Raw genomic sequence first — 14442 nt, 5'->3', positions numbered from 1 at the left:
AATGGTCAAACGCCATGCCAAAAAAATTGACTGGTTACGCAAGTTAGAATAACTTGGACTAAAAAGCACTTTAGAAAGGCACGGTTAAACAAATATTTTTCCATAAAGCGAAAATTTTTTTTTCAGCCTCACTGGTCGTTCCAATACGTTGAGTGCCAGAGTTCTCGATGAGCATTTAAAGACTCCATTATAATGCGGAGGAACATGTCTTCCAGACCGGTGAGGTGCCTAACAACAACAAGCCCTTGGCTTAAAATCTAAACCACAAATAAACTAAGTGGACGAATTCGAGTACCAAAAATAACGCACGATTTTAGCTAAACTTCACAGCCCTGGATTTGGATTACCACGTACGTAAAGGAGTAAAATCATGCGAAACGTCTTTTGAATTTAAAGAGAGATGTGTTTAAATCTATGACGAATTGTTAAAATTTTTGATACAACACTTTGTTAAATACGCTGTAACATTTATTTAATAACAGATAAAATTTAATTCGATAGGGAAGCCTAGATGATTACGTATGCGGTAACTAGTCCATCCTGGTTTAAGTAGTATACTCTCCGAACATTTAGAATGAAAGATCCAAATTACATGCCTATGTTCATTTGAATTTAAGCACAGTTCCACAGTTAACAACTAACGGAATGTGCAACATATTCGAATCCTGGCAGGAACGTTGGTTATCCCCTCCTAATGCTGGCGACATTTGAGAGGTACTTTGCCATGTAAAAACTCTTCCCAAAGAGGTGTCGCTCTGCGGCACGCCGTTCGGACTCGGCTATAAAAAGGAGGTCCCCTATCAGAGCTTAAAATTGAATCGGACAGCACTCAATGATTTGTGAGAAGTTTGCCCCAGTTTCTTAATGGAATGTTTGCATCCATAACACACCGCTGGATTTAACACGTAAGTTCTATATGGTTAACAAAATAATGTCATTGAAAGTTTTTTGTTCAATACAATTTTTATTTTTTTTATTAATTTATGGCTTAAAGTATAAAAAATATAATTTACTGACTACAATATGCTGATTGTGTATTTTTAAATGCCACGAAATTTTAAACGTAAATCATTAATATACTGAAGTAAATGCAGTTCGAACAGATTTTTATACGTCAATACACGATGATATACTCACATACCAAAAGCATAATCACAGATTAGATAATCAAACAATTCTTAACTGAAGAATAAATCATTAAAAAATTTTGGGCTTATTCACTTGAACGTAATTTGGGCCGACTTCATCTTGCTTATTCGTATCACTGTCGGTGTTAATATTACGAGAATTTGTAGTCATATGTGTAGGTGTAGCTGATAGGGCCCCAGAGATTCTTAATTTTCTAAGCACACCATAACCCAAATGACTGTCATCGGCTTTGCGACATGAATCTATATCTGGTACATTTATCTGTTCGTATTCGTTTTGTAAAGGTTTCATCGCTCCTGCCACTCTAGATATTGGTGTAACAGACACAATAGTCTTATAGCCACTCGAAGTATGGTTATTGGCTGATAAAAACTCTAGGCGATCATATGTAAAATCTGTGGGTAGAATGTTATTGACACTTTTATTGCTTTCTCCTATATCAATATCGATAATTTTTGATGTTACTCCGATGGATATGGGATCCTTCAACTGGCCTCTGTTGATTTTAGTTAAGTCGCGAGACCAAGGAATATCTTCAAAATTACTATCATCGGATGGACGTACATTTTCAATGTGTTTGACGTCATTTATGCCTAACGTTCTCCATGCTTCTGTTATATGTTCTATGCTTTCATAATCTCTTTCCACTAACGAATCGTTGTTGCACAGTATGACATCGGAAATTGTATCGTTTTTCGTATTGCAAGCATGTTGTATATTGGGAGATGAGGGTGTTAGAATAACCGTGGACCCTACTGATTTATTGGGATCAATTGTAGATGTAATTGTTACAGGCTCAAACATTTTATATTGTTTTGCATTCTCGTTGATAATGCTATTATCAGATTTAGTTGGAACGCTTTGCGAATCAAAAGCTGGAGACTTATCAGCAACAGTTAAAAGTTTACGAGGTGGTTTACTGGGAACGTTTTTCGAAGATTGTATCACTGTATGGCAGTTCGAGTCATTGGATGAAAAGCATCTTATAATTTGATTGCAATTCGTTTCAACATCTACGGAATGTTGTCCTGAAAATGTGGCAGGCAATGGGCTCCTTGATCCTGCTTCCATGGACGCTGCAGCATTGAGTTGATTTTCACAACTATCAATATTCGGTACTTCGCCAGATATAAGTTTTTTCATACATTTCATTTTCGAAGACATACAGCGAAAAACATCTTGTGGATTTGAGTGGTCCAAAACAAATACCCCTTCACCAGTAGAACATTTTCTTCCAGCTTCAAAGGTAAATTTACCATCTCGGTATCCATATTTGCGAATGAAACGGTACGGCCAGTTAGATATGACATTTTTTGAACCGTTTGTGGACTTTAACTGCAGCTCTGTAGCGGTCAATTGCAGTATATAGCACTTTGGTTCGATACTGCATCGTACTGAAGCTTCCGAGGGTACCAGAGAGACAATAAAAAGTCCATCTCCATAAGAACTGCAATACAAGTCGTTATCCTCTTCAATGGCCGATATGTTTTGTATTTTGTTGTTCGGAAAAGCTACGTTTTGTAGAGCATTAACCCATTCTTTTAAACTATCTTCATTCACAGCGTTAAGTGTAAGGGTTGCAGTTTTCTTAACTATACAAATAAGATTAGCGGGTGATGGTTCTTGAGTTATTTTAACACAATTCTCCAGAGTAACAATTTTGGGATTTTTATCTTCCTTTGACTCACAAATTTCCAGGCGTTCGATTCCATATCTACTTGATTTAAATAGCAAACAGTATTTCTGATATGATTTCTGTAATTAAATATATACATATATACAGTGTGATAAGTAAAAGTACAATAGAGTGGACAATAAAGATATAAACATATATATAGAAGTCCGAGTGAAAAAAGTTGATATAGTCAGATCCAATTATATCTGACATCAGATATAATATATATAATTGAATCTAATTGTATCAAATTAGATCTAATTGTATACAATTTAATACAATGGCATCTCGAATTTGTCCTATATATAAACAGATCCAATTATATACAATAAAATAATATATAATTGGACCAGATTGTATATAATTTCATATATAAATGGATCTTAAATCTTAAATTAAAAAAAAAAAGTTGATGTTGCTTTTTTCGTCTTTTTCTGATTTTGTTTGTTTTACATTTAAATGTTGTTGTTTGATTTTAACTCTTATTTTTTACCACTTATCTATATAACTGCTAGCTTTACTTTTTTCCGCAAGCGGGGTTTGAACATGGTTCCTCTTGTCCGTATAATGAGCACTTTTCATCTGATTTCGATGAGAATTGAAACAGTGAGTTTACCCCAATTTTCAGAAACGCCAGATCTCGGAGATGGGTGGTACGATTTAAGCGAAAGTTTGTGTGCACTCATATAGTACCCTAAAAATAAAAATTTGGTATCCAAATTTCGGTTGGGGTACCTAGGGGGCTGCGCCAGGCTCAAACCTACCAAATATATATTTAGACCAATCACGACAATATGGGACTCAAATGAAAGGTATTTAGGATAAGAAAACGTATCTGATATCCAATTGTCGGACCGAGTGGAAGGGGGACCACCCCAAGCCCCAAAACACCCCTAAATCGGACATATTTACCGACCATGGCAATATGGGAGTCAAATGAAAGGTATTTGCCAGTAGAATACGAATCTGATATCCAAATGGACCACGTTTCTGGGGGTCCACCCCTTTCCAAAAAACACCCCCCCAAACAGTACTTATTTACTGACCATGGGAATATGGGGCTTAACTATAACTAATATTTTCTGACTATTGCAATATGAGGGGCTTAACTATAACTAATATTTTCTGACTATTGCAATATGAGGTTCAAATAAGAGGGCTTTTAAAGTGGAACACGAATCCGATATATATTTTCATGGCCAATTCACTGAGTGGCCGCCCATCCCACAAACACCCCCCAAGCCGGTCATGTTTGCCGACTATGGAAATATGGGGCTCAAATTAAAGGTATGTGGGAGTAGACCACGTATCTGATATCAACATTAGGGCCTAGCTGTCTAGCGGACGTCCCACCACCATAGGGCCAATACCCCAAACCGGAGATATTTGCTGACTTTTGCAATAAGGAATTTAAATGAGTAGAATAGAGCACGTTGCTGATATATTTTCCGGGCTTAGTGTTTGGGGAACCACCCCAATCCCCAAAACACCCCTAAATCGGGAGTATTTAGCGACCATGTCAATGTGGAGCTTAAATGAAAGGAATTGGGGGGTAGAGCAAGAATTGATACCCCTTTTCGGGACCAATTTTCTGGGAGTCTACCCCTTTCCCAAAATAGCACACAAACAGCAAATTTTTAATGACTACCGCAATATAGGGCTCAAATGAAAGGTATTTGAGATTAGAAAACGAATTGAAAACTTATTTTGGGGCCATGTGTTTGGGGGACGCCTCATCCTGCAAACTCCTCTTAAGCCAATGGCAATATGGGGTTTAAATAAATGGTATTTGAGAGAAGAGCACGATGCTGATATTTTTTCAGGGCCAAGTATCTGGGGACCACCTCTCCCCTGAAAACACCACTAAATCAGACATCATGAGAATATCGGGCTGAAATGACGTATTTTAAGAATGGAGTACACCTTACATCCAAACTTAAATTCGTAGACCAATAAAGATCATGCGGGATTCAGATAAAGGCACTTATATTGTTAAACTGTATGGTATTTCACTAAAAGATCTTTAATTGGCGAAAATAAATATTCCAAGGAAACTTTTGTTCCATATAAAGTAAAAGGAGGCGCAGCGGAGCGGGACCGGGTCAGCTAGTTGCATATAAAAATAAACCGAAACACTTGGACTCTAAAGTTAAACATGAACTATTGATGCCTGTCGATGATGCCTACTGCATCTTCAAAAAATATTCAGTCTCCTGACCTCAATCCAATAGAAAATTTATGGGGAGATATTGGAAATATATTACAGAGGATCGACTGCCAAATGCGGAAGTTTTATGAAGTACGTAATGCCTGGTACAAAATCCTTTTAAAGCTATACCAGGATCACCCTATAAATAGATGGCAGGATCTTATTGAGAATCCACGCACCATAGATATGCAGAATTAATCAAAAAAAGTTTTTTTCTCTAGGTACAGAGTTAATTTAAGTTTATTTATTAATTTTCAACTTTTGCGTCATTTGCTTTAAACGTATTGGGATATGTACCAATACTCCTTATATTTTGAACAGTAAATTTAGGGAAAAAATTATTTAATGTAATATTTTAAAATATTTATTTCAGTCTATGGAATTATCTTAATCACTACCGAATTATAAATCTAATAATTCTTTAAATTTATTAATCGCGATTAATATGAGATTAAGCGTTCATGAAAAAAACTTTGGACTTGAAACAATTAACAACCTTAACCTAACGGGGTGTGCAAATGTAAATTTTGTGTTGTTTACAGTAACTTAAAAGCTAGATTAGCCCAAAAAAATGAATTAAATCGTGAACATTTTCGTGCGATTATTATTTACAACTTTCAAGATGAGCCAAGTCCAACAATACTTGCTCGCAAAGCAAATGATCGCACGTTTTTTTGGAAAAACTGGACATGTCGCAATCGTACCACAAGAAGAACGCGGAACAGTCAATTTCAAGTGGTACACAAACATTTGTTTGCCAGTTGCCTTCCAAGAAATCAGGAAAATCAACCGTCGAAGACGGATCACTCTTCAGCCCGAAAATGCGAGCTCTCACACATCGGGTAAAACAACTGCATTTGTGAGCACTCAAAACATCGATTTGATGAGTCATCTGCCTTACAGTCCCGACCAGTGCTGCCGTTTTTAGTAGGTTCCTACCAAAATTGGTAGGTTTTTATTCTCTTAGTAGGTTGGTAGGCTGATACCAAGTTAATTACTGAAAAAATCGCAGGGGATAACTCAAAACTAATTTACTTCTTGTCGTTTCTGCATATTCGTTAAGAGTGCAGAAAAAAGGGTGTCGTGAGACTAAATACTATTACAAGGGGTCTTATTGTTTTAAATTTTGGTAAAAAGAGCGCTATATCATGATATAGGCCATAATTGAACGTAAGGCTATAGAGTGATTTAAACAAACAGGCGGATAGACATGGCCAGATCCTTTATTAAAAACGACGGTACTAGATGGTTTGTAGCGTTGAAAATGTATAATTTGATGTGTTTATAATAGAATGGTAAAAGGCCTAGTCTCAGGTGGCGGTTATAAAAACATATACCACATTTTTGGCTTATAGAACACTCGGTAGGTTTTGCTCGAGTTTGGTAAGATTTTTCTTAAATTTTGGTGGGAAATAATTTTCTTGAGTGGCAAGACTGCCGGCAACATGTACTGTTGCGCACCAAAAAAGATTGGTGACATTTTGCCAGGAGCAGTACTTGATTTGACCAAAGAGGAAGACATTTCCTCTAGATCAATAGTCCACCTTGCGGCTAAAAGGATTCGGAGACAGATACTGTTTCCTACGGATTCAAAGGCAAAACGTGTAAAGGAGACGACAACGCAGTTGTGGCTGAAGTCAGGCGAATTACTGGAAAAGGCAAATTCCCCTACATCGATCAAAAGCAGAGAGGAAGTGTCCGATACTTTGCTGGATATCCTTGCAAACAAGAATTGTTGGAATGGCAATATATAATGTCTTAAAGACGATTCACATAAATACATTCTAAGTCAGGCAGGCAACCATAGAATACTTGGAGGAATTATTTTTGATTTCTAAATACATTAAATATGTTACGGCGACGTAGTCCAAGTAAAAGGCGTGGGCGACGACGCGCATGTAGCACCGTGGAATAGCGAAACAGTTGGTTGGAAGAGACATCGGCTATTACTGAAAGAAAGTAAGAAGCAGGTCAGTATAGCTTCCGGGTCAAAACGGGATACATAGGACAACAAGCGCAATTATGCAGAATAGGTGCGGCAAGTGAAAGCATTATTAGGACATGTGGGGAAGATGATGAGGCGTTGGCTTTCGCGGCAAAAAGACACAGGCACTTAGGTGGGGAAAACAATATTTTCCACAAGATGGGGGAAAATTATTGTTGTGACCACATATTTGCATGTGGAGGTAGCGATCCTCGTCAAGCTCGTTCCGGTCCATAGGACTGATCGCCGCGGGAAAATACGCCCATCATATTATTTAATGCGTCATATCGCATGGTCATAGTCGGTAACGTCCAGCATCTCACTGATACTAATACCACTCAATACCGCTGATAGGCTGCAGTTGCAGCTACATTCACTATCCGCAGCCTGCGGACGCCCCCGTTAGATTTTTGCTGAGCTTCTCATGAACAACACAAGAATTGGAGCTCAAAGTTCAAACCTGCGTTGTTCATGTTGTTGTTGTAGCAGTGTGTTTTACACAGAGACGGCAGCCCCTGCCGATGGAGGATTCCATCGGGTCAATCCGGTACGTACAACCGGCTGCCATGGGATTGTGCGTTGTTCATAGTTATCCCGTGCCGAGGGAAATATGGTGGGAAACACCATTTGCTGACGATGAACAACATTTTATTTTGTAATTATAAAAAATGGGTATTTTAAGCAAAAAATACACATCAAGTTGTACATTCAATAACATGAAACTATGCATGATGTTTTGAATGCAATTTAACCTATCTCCCATACTTCAAAATAAGTTCGCTTCGCGGTCCACAGCCTTGGAGCCAATTGAAAACGACATAAATTCGAATTAGAAACAAGTGGATGTGTACATGAATGATGCGAATAAGCCATTGGACGATGAATATTATTTTTCGATTTCTGGTTGTATTGTGTCCCCGTGAAGGGATCAGCTAAATGCAATCCCTTGTGTCGTACATAACACACACAGAGCAACCTACTATTGTTTTTGTATATACATGTACTTAATATGTACCTGCATGGTACTAAATAATCCCGAACAATTCTTAATTTCAATTTCAAAATATTAATTGCTATTTTCTAAGTGCATTTGATTTATGAATAAATGGTATTCATACTTTAAAAGCATACTTGTTAATCGAAATTTATTTTCTGTACATATCATAGTACGTCTTACTCTTTTGGAAATCCTATTCAGGGGGAATCCTGATTGCGTCGGCACATTTAGATAACCTGACAATATAGGTACTTCGACGTCCATTATTAACGGAGAGGCAGACGTACAGATTATTGAATTAGTGTTTGGAAACTTTTAAAAACACAAAAATCTTCATTTTAAAAACAAACAAAAACTAACAAAAGGTGACGAAAACCTAAAAGACGAAAAACCGATAACAAATACAATTCGATACCCGATACAGATCATTTCGATCGTTTTAACGAAAAAACTACACCTAAATGAACGCATGTCGCGGGATAGGGCCAGAAAATATGTTGTACAATAAATTGATGTGTAAATCAACAAAATGCTCCATTCAAGGTTGAATTAATTCACCATGGCATGCATGGCGGATATTAAAAGGTGGTCTCACGCAAACAACTGTTAACTGCCGGCCAGGTTTGACAGTATTAATATGTCCGATTTTTGTTTGCATTCTCTTTGTTGTTATCTTCTTTCTCGCATATTCTCGGCTCATATACGCACACGTATACAGGGTGGCTGATGAATATTGCTACAATGATGAATATTGCTACATTTTTTTTTCGGTGTATGGAATACATTTTTCTTTTATTCATGTTAAATTAAATTATTAAATTAATTATTAAATTATTATTAATTAAATTAATTAATTAATTAATTAAATTAATTATTAAATTATTATTATTAAATAGAAAAAAAGTTATTACATTTTTTTTTGGTAGCGGCTTTCATCAGCCACCCTGTACACACACGCACAAATATTTCATTGTGTGTGTTGGCAAAACGTCGATCAGCTTGAGGGCAAGATGGCGGATTGCACCATATTGATTAGTGGTTGCTGTCCAAATGAGACCACCTTTATTTGTTTCGCCATGCATGACATGGTAGAAGAACTAATGCACATAATGTGTGAATCAAAAATTTTTTAAGAGAGTATTCACACATGCAGTCGCATTTTTATTTTGGACATCGCTGGTGTATACACACATTAGCTGTGTTCGGGAACTCAAAAATTTGTGCAAATTTGGAAAAATTTTTACTGGAATTTTTATTTGCCAGCACAAGAGAGCGCGAGAGAGCAAATTTTGACATTTAGAAAATAGAGAACCTGCAAATTTCTACTGGGACTTTTTTTGCCAGCAGAAATTTGCAACTTTAAACACATGTTTTGTAAAGGTCAGCTGTTTTATGAAAAACTGCTGTTACATAAAAATACAAAAGCTAACGCCAAAATGGATCAAAAGGCAGAGGAAAGTAAAAAATATAAATATTGTTTATTGGTAATTATTAAATTTGTTTAATTTTTATTTACTTGAAATGAAGAAAATATCATTTATCCGTTACTTAAGTGTTTTGATGGAATTATCATCTTCAAAGAGCTACGATGAAATCAACACCGTTCCTTTGAATTTGTTAAGGAGGGAAGATGCTGGGCGTAGCTGGGCAGTTAAACAAGTGACGCACCGTGCAAATTAGTCTGCCAATTGTGAACTGATTCAGATATCTTCAATGACAACAAAGTGTCCGTAGTCGCCACATGACCGAATAGAATGCTCTCTTAGCTTCACATCAGTGTTCGTAGCAATTAATCTAGCCACAATGCCCAAAAGCATTAGATGGTTAGTCCAAGGTATATTTGTCAGCACAACAAGTGTACTTTTGTATACGGTGATGACATGTAAAGCAGTTGTAGTCCTATGCAGCCTTCGAAATGCATGCCGATGCTCAGCGAATGGAAATTGTCCAATGAGAGAAGCGGGAGGAGTAGCCCTTAATGAGTCTTGGCTACTGATGAGAGATCGGTCTGTACGACTCCCCCTTGTTCGTGTCCTTTCAACCTTGCTCGTGTCCTACAGTCTTGGTCCCGTAGTACGCCATACCTTGAGTCTTAGTCTTAGTCTTAGTCTTGTCACGGTGACTTGATCAATGCCCACCACAAGGAGAGTTCCGTCCTCCTTCTCCTCCCTGTGGAAGAACTCCAATTTATTCGCGACCAAACCTTGGTTTTGCTTGTTAAAAACTTTCATCATGCGTTCCGTTGCGAATTGCTACCCCATCGCTTGATGAAGGCCGTGCCTTTGTGAGCTGGGGATGTCCATCTTTCTCATCAGGTCGAGCTTTGCGCCTACCAACAGTGCTGCCAGTGCGCCTATCAACAGTGCTGCCAGGTCTTTTTGGCAAAAATCGTCAAAATTCTGAAAAAAAATCGTCAAAAATGTCAAAATTTTTCGGCAGAATCGTCACTCTCTTAAATTGGTCTAAATCAATAAAATGGTGCAATTTCCGAAAGATGGAAGGCCGCTAGAAGGTGAATTAAATTTTTTTTAATATTTGTCAATAAAAACACAAATATCTATGGAATTTAGACTTTAATATGATTGAAGGGCTAATAAAATTTAAACGGTTGCTACAATTTTAAATTCCGAGTTTTTTATGCATTTCATTTGAACATTTCCAATTTCCGACTTGCTCAATTTTAATGATGGAAAGATACACAAATGAGCAACTGTAAAGTTATTCGAAATCAATATCGGGCCTTAAAATTTAAAATTAAATTTGTCGCATAATGTCAGCCATAGCGAATTTCTGAATTTTTTTTCTCTAATTTGAGTTCAATTTCAATACAAATAGATCCCAAAAAATTGACATATTATCAAGGGACTCAAATCGAAAATCGTCAGGCATCAGAGTTAAATTTTGGACAAAAATCGTAAAAAAATGACGTAAAATCGTCTGGCAGCTTTGCCTACCAGGGAGTGTGGATATTTCTGACGAGCTTTTTGACAATATCAATACATTCTGCTGATGTAAAGCGTAGCGTAAAGATGTCTCTTCTATACTCGAAGCTCATCATTTGTATGGGTGGACCCTCTTTAGAGTTCCCCACATGTTCGCAAATCCGCACGTTAATTTGATCCTCGACTTTGTACCGATGATCTGATGGAATCCTACCGGATGCACTGCCAATATCGATGACTGCATAAGTAAGCTCATCTCTGTTGTGCTTTCTTGTCACTCTGGCGTAAGAAGGCAGCTCCTTACCTTTTCCAGTGACCATCTTCCCCTTTCGTAATGGCTGTGGCGTTATTTTGTAAGTCACAGTTCCATGAAGAATCAGGGGCCATCTGCGCTCCCTTCGTTCCTTTTCCGATTTTGTCTCCTACGTAGGACACTGTCTGGAGTCTATTGCGGGTGAGCTGGCTTGGTCCTTCCCGAGTACTTAAAAGCGGGGAGCTGTTTTTCTTTTTCAGAATTTTAGAAATTTTATGCTCTTCGGGAGATCCGATTCTCTTTCCAAATTCAGTAGAAGTGTTTTGAATGTCAGTCCCAATGCGTATAGCTGATAGAACTTGATATGCCAATTAATTTTTTAATCCGCCTTACAAAAATATAATCCTAAAAATAAAAAATTTTCAATATTTTTTTGTGTTTCTCGCCTTTTTTGGTTCTGAAACTTAGACACGCGTCTAACAACCTCAATCGCTGTAAGCTTCACTCAAGGAACTTAGGTCCTTTGTGTCGCCCAAAAGATTCAAAAACCGCAAAAGAACATAGATACAATTTACGACAGTATTGTACTTACATTAGAATGAAGAAGGAGCCGACATGCATGATAAAACGGCGGCCAGGCGGGAGAATTTCTTTCAATCTGCCATTTTAAGCTGTAGTAGTCAAGAATGGCGCAAGGACTATGTACATGATGATAGTTTAAACATAGAACAACTTGTTCGTATAGCCATAATCCTGCAAATAGCCCCGCAATATCGGGGCAGTACTACAATAGGTGCTAAACCGTCTATGACTCGTCCTCATCCCAACAAATCAAACGTAAGTCCGTCATTTTTCCAGCGCGACGTCATACTAAGTGAATATACTAAGTTACTTCATATTGGTGAATAGCACAAACATTATCTTTTGGGGAATACATCAAGCCCATTGGCCAATCTTGGCGCATGGCCACAATCACAACGTCATCCTCGTAGCCAAGAAACTTTAACTGTCCTCTTCAAATGACGTGATTTAGCTCTAGGCACAATCTTCCTATTTGAACCTTTTGATAGTAGTACGCGTATTATTCTGCAGCATGTAACATCATCTTCACTTGGTAGCTATCTACCTCTACAATAACCAAGTGAAAACAATTTAAACCTGCCATCTTGGTGGTTTTATTGGTGAAGCTAATGGGAATTTTGTACATTTTCAAATTTGGTTTTTCTTACTTGACACTTAAAAATAAATAAAATTCTTGCTCTGATAGGTCGAAGCAAATTTGCCCATAATTTGAAAAGTCACGGCGAATAGAATTTAATTCGCCTCGTTTAGAAATGTTGAAATATCAAGTTCCCAAAAAAGATTCTTTGTTGTAGCAATTCGCCGATGCGGTCACCTAATTAAATACGCCTTGGTCAGTCCCTTACAGCATTCTGCACTTTCGCCCGATTGTGTTGCCGGTGCATACTCCTCAGCCCTCTTCATCGTGACCCGAATTACTCTCTCGGTATTCTTGTGAGCTTATCAAAGCCCTCGCTCACTTCTGCTAGTGGACTTCGGAAATTAAAATTAATATTATGACATATTTTTCTTTTACCATTCAAATATAAAGATTGTAAAAGAGCGAAATTTTTCACATTTTTCCCGAAAACAAAATTTCCTTGGCTTACTTAACGAAAAATTATAATAAGATACTAAAGGCAACTTTTTGAAAAAAACATTATTTCTACATATATTATTCTGTAGCGTCGGAGCCAAGGCGTATTTAATAAGGCGGCCGCATCGGCGAATTGCTATATCCAATTAGCTCCAGAGGCTTTAACTACAAAACAGGATGGTACATTGAAATGCGATCTGTGTGGTGTTCATTGCTGCCACGAGAAGCTTAGCTGCGAACTACCGGGCGCGTCCACAAGTTGCGGATAGTGGAATGCTCCATACGGAGTAGCTGCAATGACAGTCGTTGACAATCAACGGTATCGAGCGGAGAGTCTCAGTGAGAGGCCGGGCGGCACCGACTCTTGCATAAATATTGAGTGTGGAACGAGCTTGCTCACCTACTGGAGCCTGACGAGGATTGCCACCTCCACATGAAAATGTGGCTACAACAACAACAACTCACAAAGTCACCAAGATGGCATGTTTAAATAGTTATATCCTACACCACTACTGTGGTACGGGGTATTATAACTTAGTGAATTTGTTTGTAACACCCAAAAGGAAGAGAGATAGACCCATTGATAAATATACCGAATGACTCAAAATCACTTTCTGTCATGTTAATTTGTGTACAAACTACAGGTCGCAGTTTTCATCCGATCGTCTTCAAATTTGGTACAGGCATATTTTTCGGCCTAAAGACGAAGCATATTGAAGTTGGAAAAACTCGGTTCAGATTTGGATATAGCTTCAATATATTAGGTTGCCCAAAAAGTAATTGTCGGTAATATAGTAGTAATATAGTCGGCGTTGACAAATTTTTTCAGCGACTTGTGACTCTGTAATTGCATTCTTTCTTCTGTCAGTTATCAGCTGTTACTTTTAGCTTGTTTTAGAAAAAAAGTGCGCGAAATTTTGTTTACATTTGTTTGTTTGGCGTCAATTGGGTACCACATGTATTGAAAGAAATTCATTTAACAAACCGAATCAACGCTTGTGATATGTACCTTAAACGCAATGAGTTCGATCCGTTTTTAAAACGAATCATAACTGGAGATGAAAAATGGATTGTTTACAACAACGTTAGTCGAAAACGATCATGGTCCAAGCATGGTGAACCAGCTCAAACCACTTCAAAGGCTGATATCCATCAAAAGAAGGTTATGCTGTCTGTTTGGTGGGATTGGAAGGGTGTGGTATATTTTGAGCTGCTTCCAAGGAACCAAACGATTAATTCGGATGTTTACTGTCAACAATTGGACAAATTGAATACAGCCATCAAGGAGAAGCGACCAGAATTGGTCAATCGTAAAGGTGTCATATTCCACCAGGACAACGCTAGACCGCACACATCTTTGGTCACTCGCCAAAAAATGAGTGAGCTTGGCTGGGAACTTTTGATGCATCCACCATATAGCCCTGACCTTGCACCATCAGACTACCATTTATTTCGATCTTTGCAGAACTCCTTAAATGGTAAAACTTTCAGCAATGATGAGGCTATAAATTCGCACTTGGTTCAGTTTTTTGCAGATAAAGGCCAGAAGTTGTATGAGCGTGGAATACTAAATTTG

General features: G+C 37.8%; 1 protein-coding gene and 1 long non-coding RNA gene across 2 annotated transcripts; both read right to left on the bottom strand.

The window, feature by feature from the left end:
• Positions 1-957: 957 nt before the first annotated feature.
• On the bottom strand, positions 958-8326 carry LOC106081430 (uncharacterized). The gene is made up of 2 exons (XM_013243370.2): positions 8195-8326; positions 958-2904 (listed from the first exon to the last, which is right to left on the bottom strand). Exons 1-2 carry the CDS (start codon positions 8276-8278, stop codon positions 1198-1200), a joined length of 1791 nt encoding a protein of 596 aa, XP_013098824.1. The 5' UTR covers positions 8279-8326; the 3' UTR covers positions 958-1197.
• A 2246-nt stretch (positions 8327-10572) lies between these two features.
• LOC106081434 (uncharacterized) lies at positions 10573-12885 on the bottom strand. The gene is made up of 2 exons (XR_001220365.2): positions 11802-12885; positions 10573-11614 (listed from the first exon to the last, which is right to left on the bottom strand). It is a non-coding gene; the product is annotated as an uncharacterized LOC106081434 (long non-coding RNA).
• Between the last annotated feature and the right edge of the window lie 1557 nt (positions 12886-14442).

Source organism: Stomoxys calcitrans, chromosome 4 (assembly GCF_963082655.1).
Source record: "Stomoxys calcitrans chromosome 4, idStoCalc2.1, whole genome shotgun sequence".
NCBI lineage: Eukaryota > Metazoa > Arthropoda > Insecta > Diptera > Muscidae > Stomoxys > Stomoxys calcitrans.
Note: the sequence above shows the minus strand (reverse complement) of the source record. Positions and strands in the feature narration are given on the sequence as shown.

Excerpts from the sequence above, each read along its gene's own strand:
- LOC106081430 (XM_013243370.2), bottom strand. The coding sequence starts at position 8,278 with ATGGACGTCGAAGTACCTATATTGTCAGGTTATCTAAATGTGCCGACG. Across the intron at positions 2,905-8,194 it reads TGAATAGGATTTCCAAAAGA|AAATCATATCAGAAATACTG; the intron begins GTAAGACGTACT and ends ATTTAATTACAG.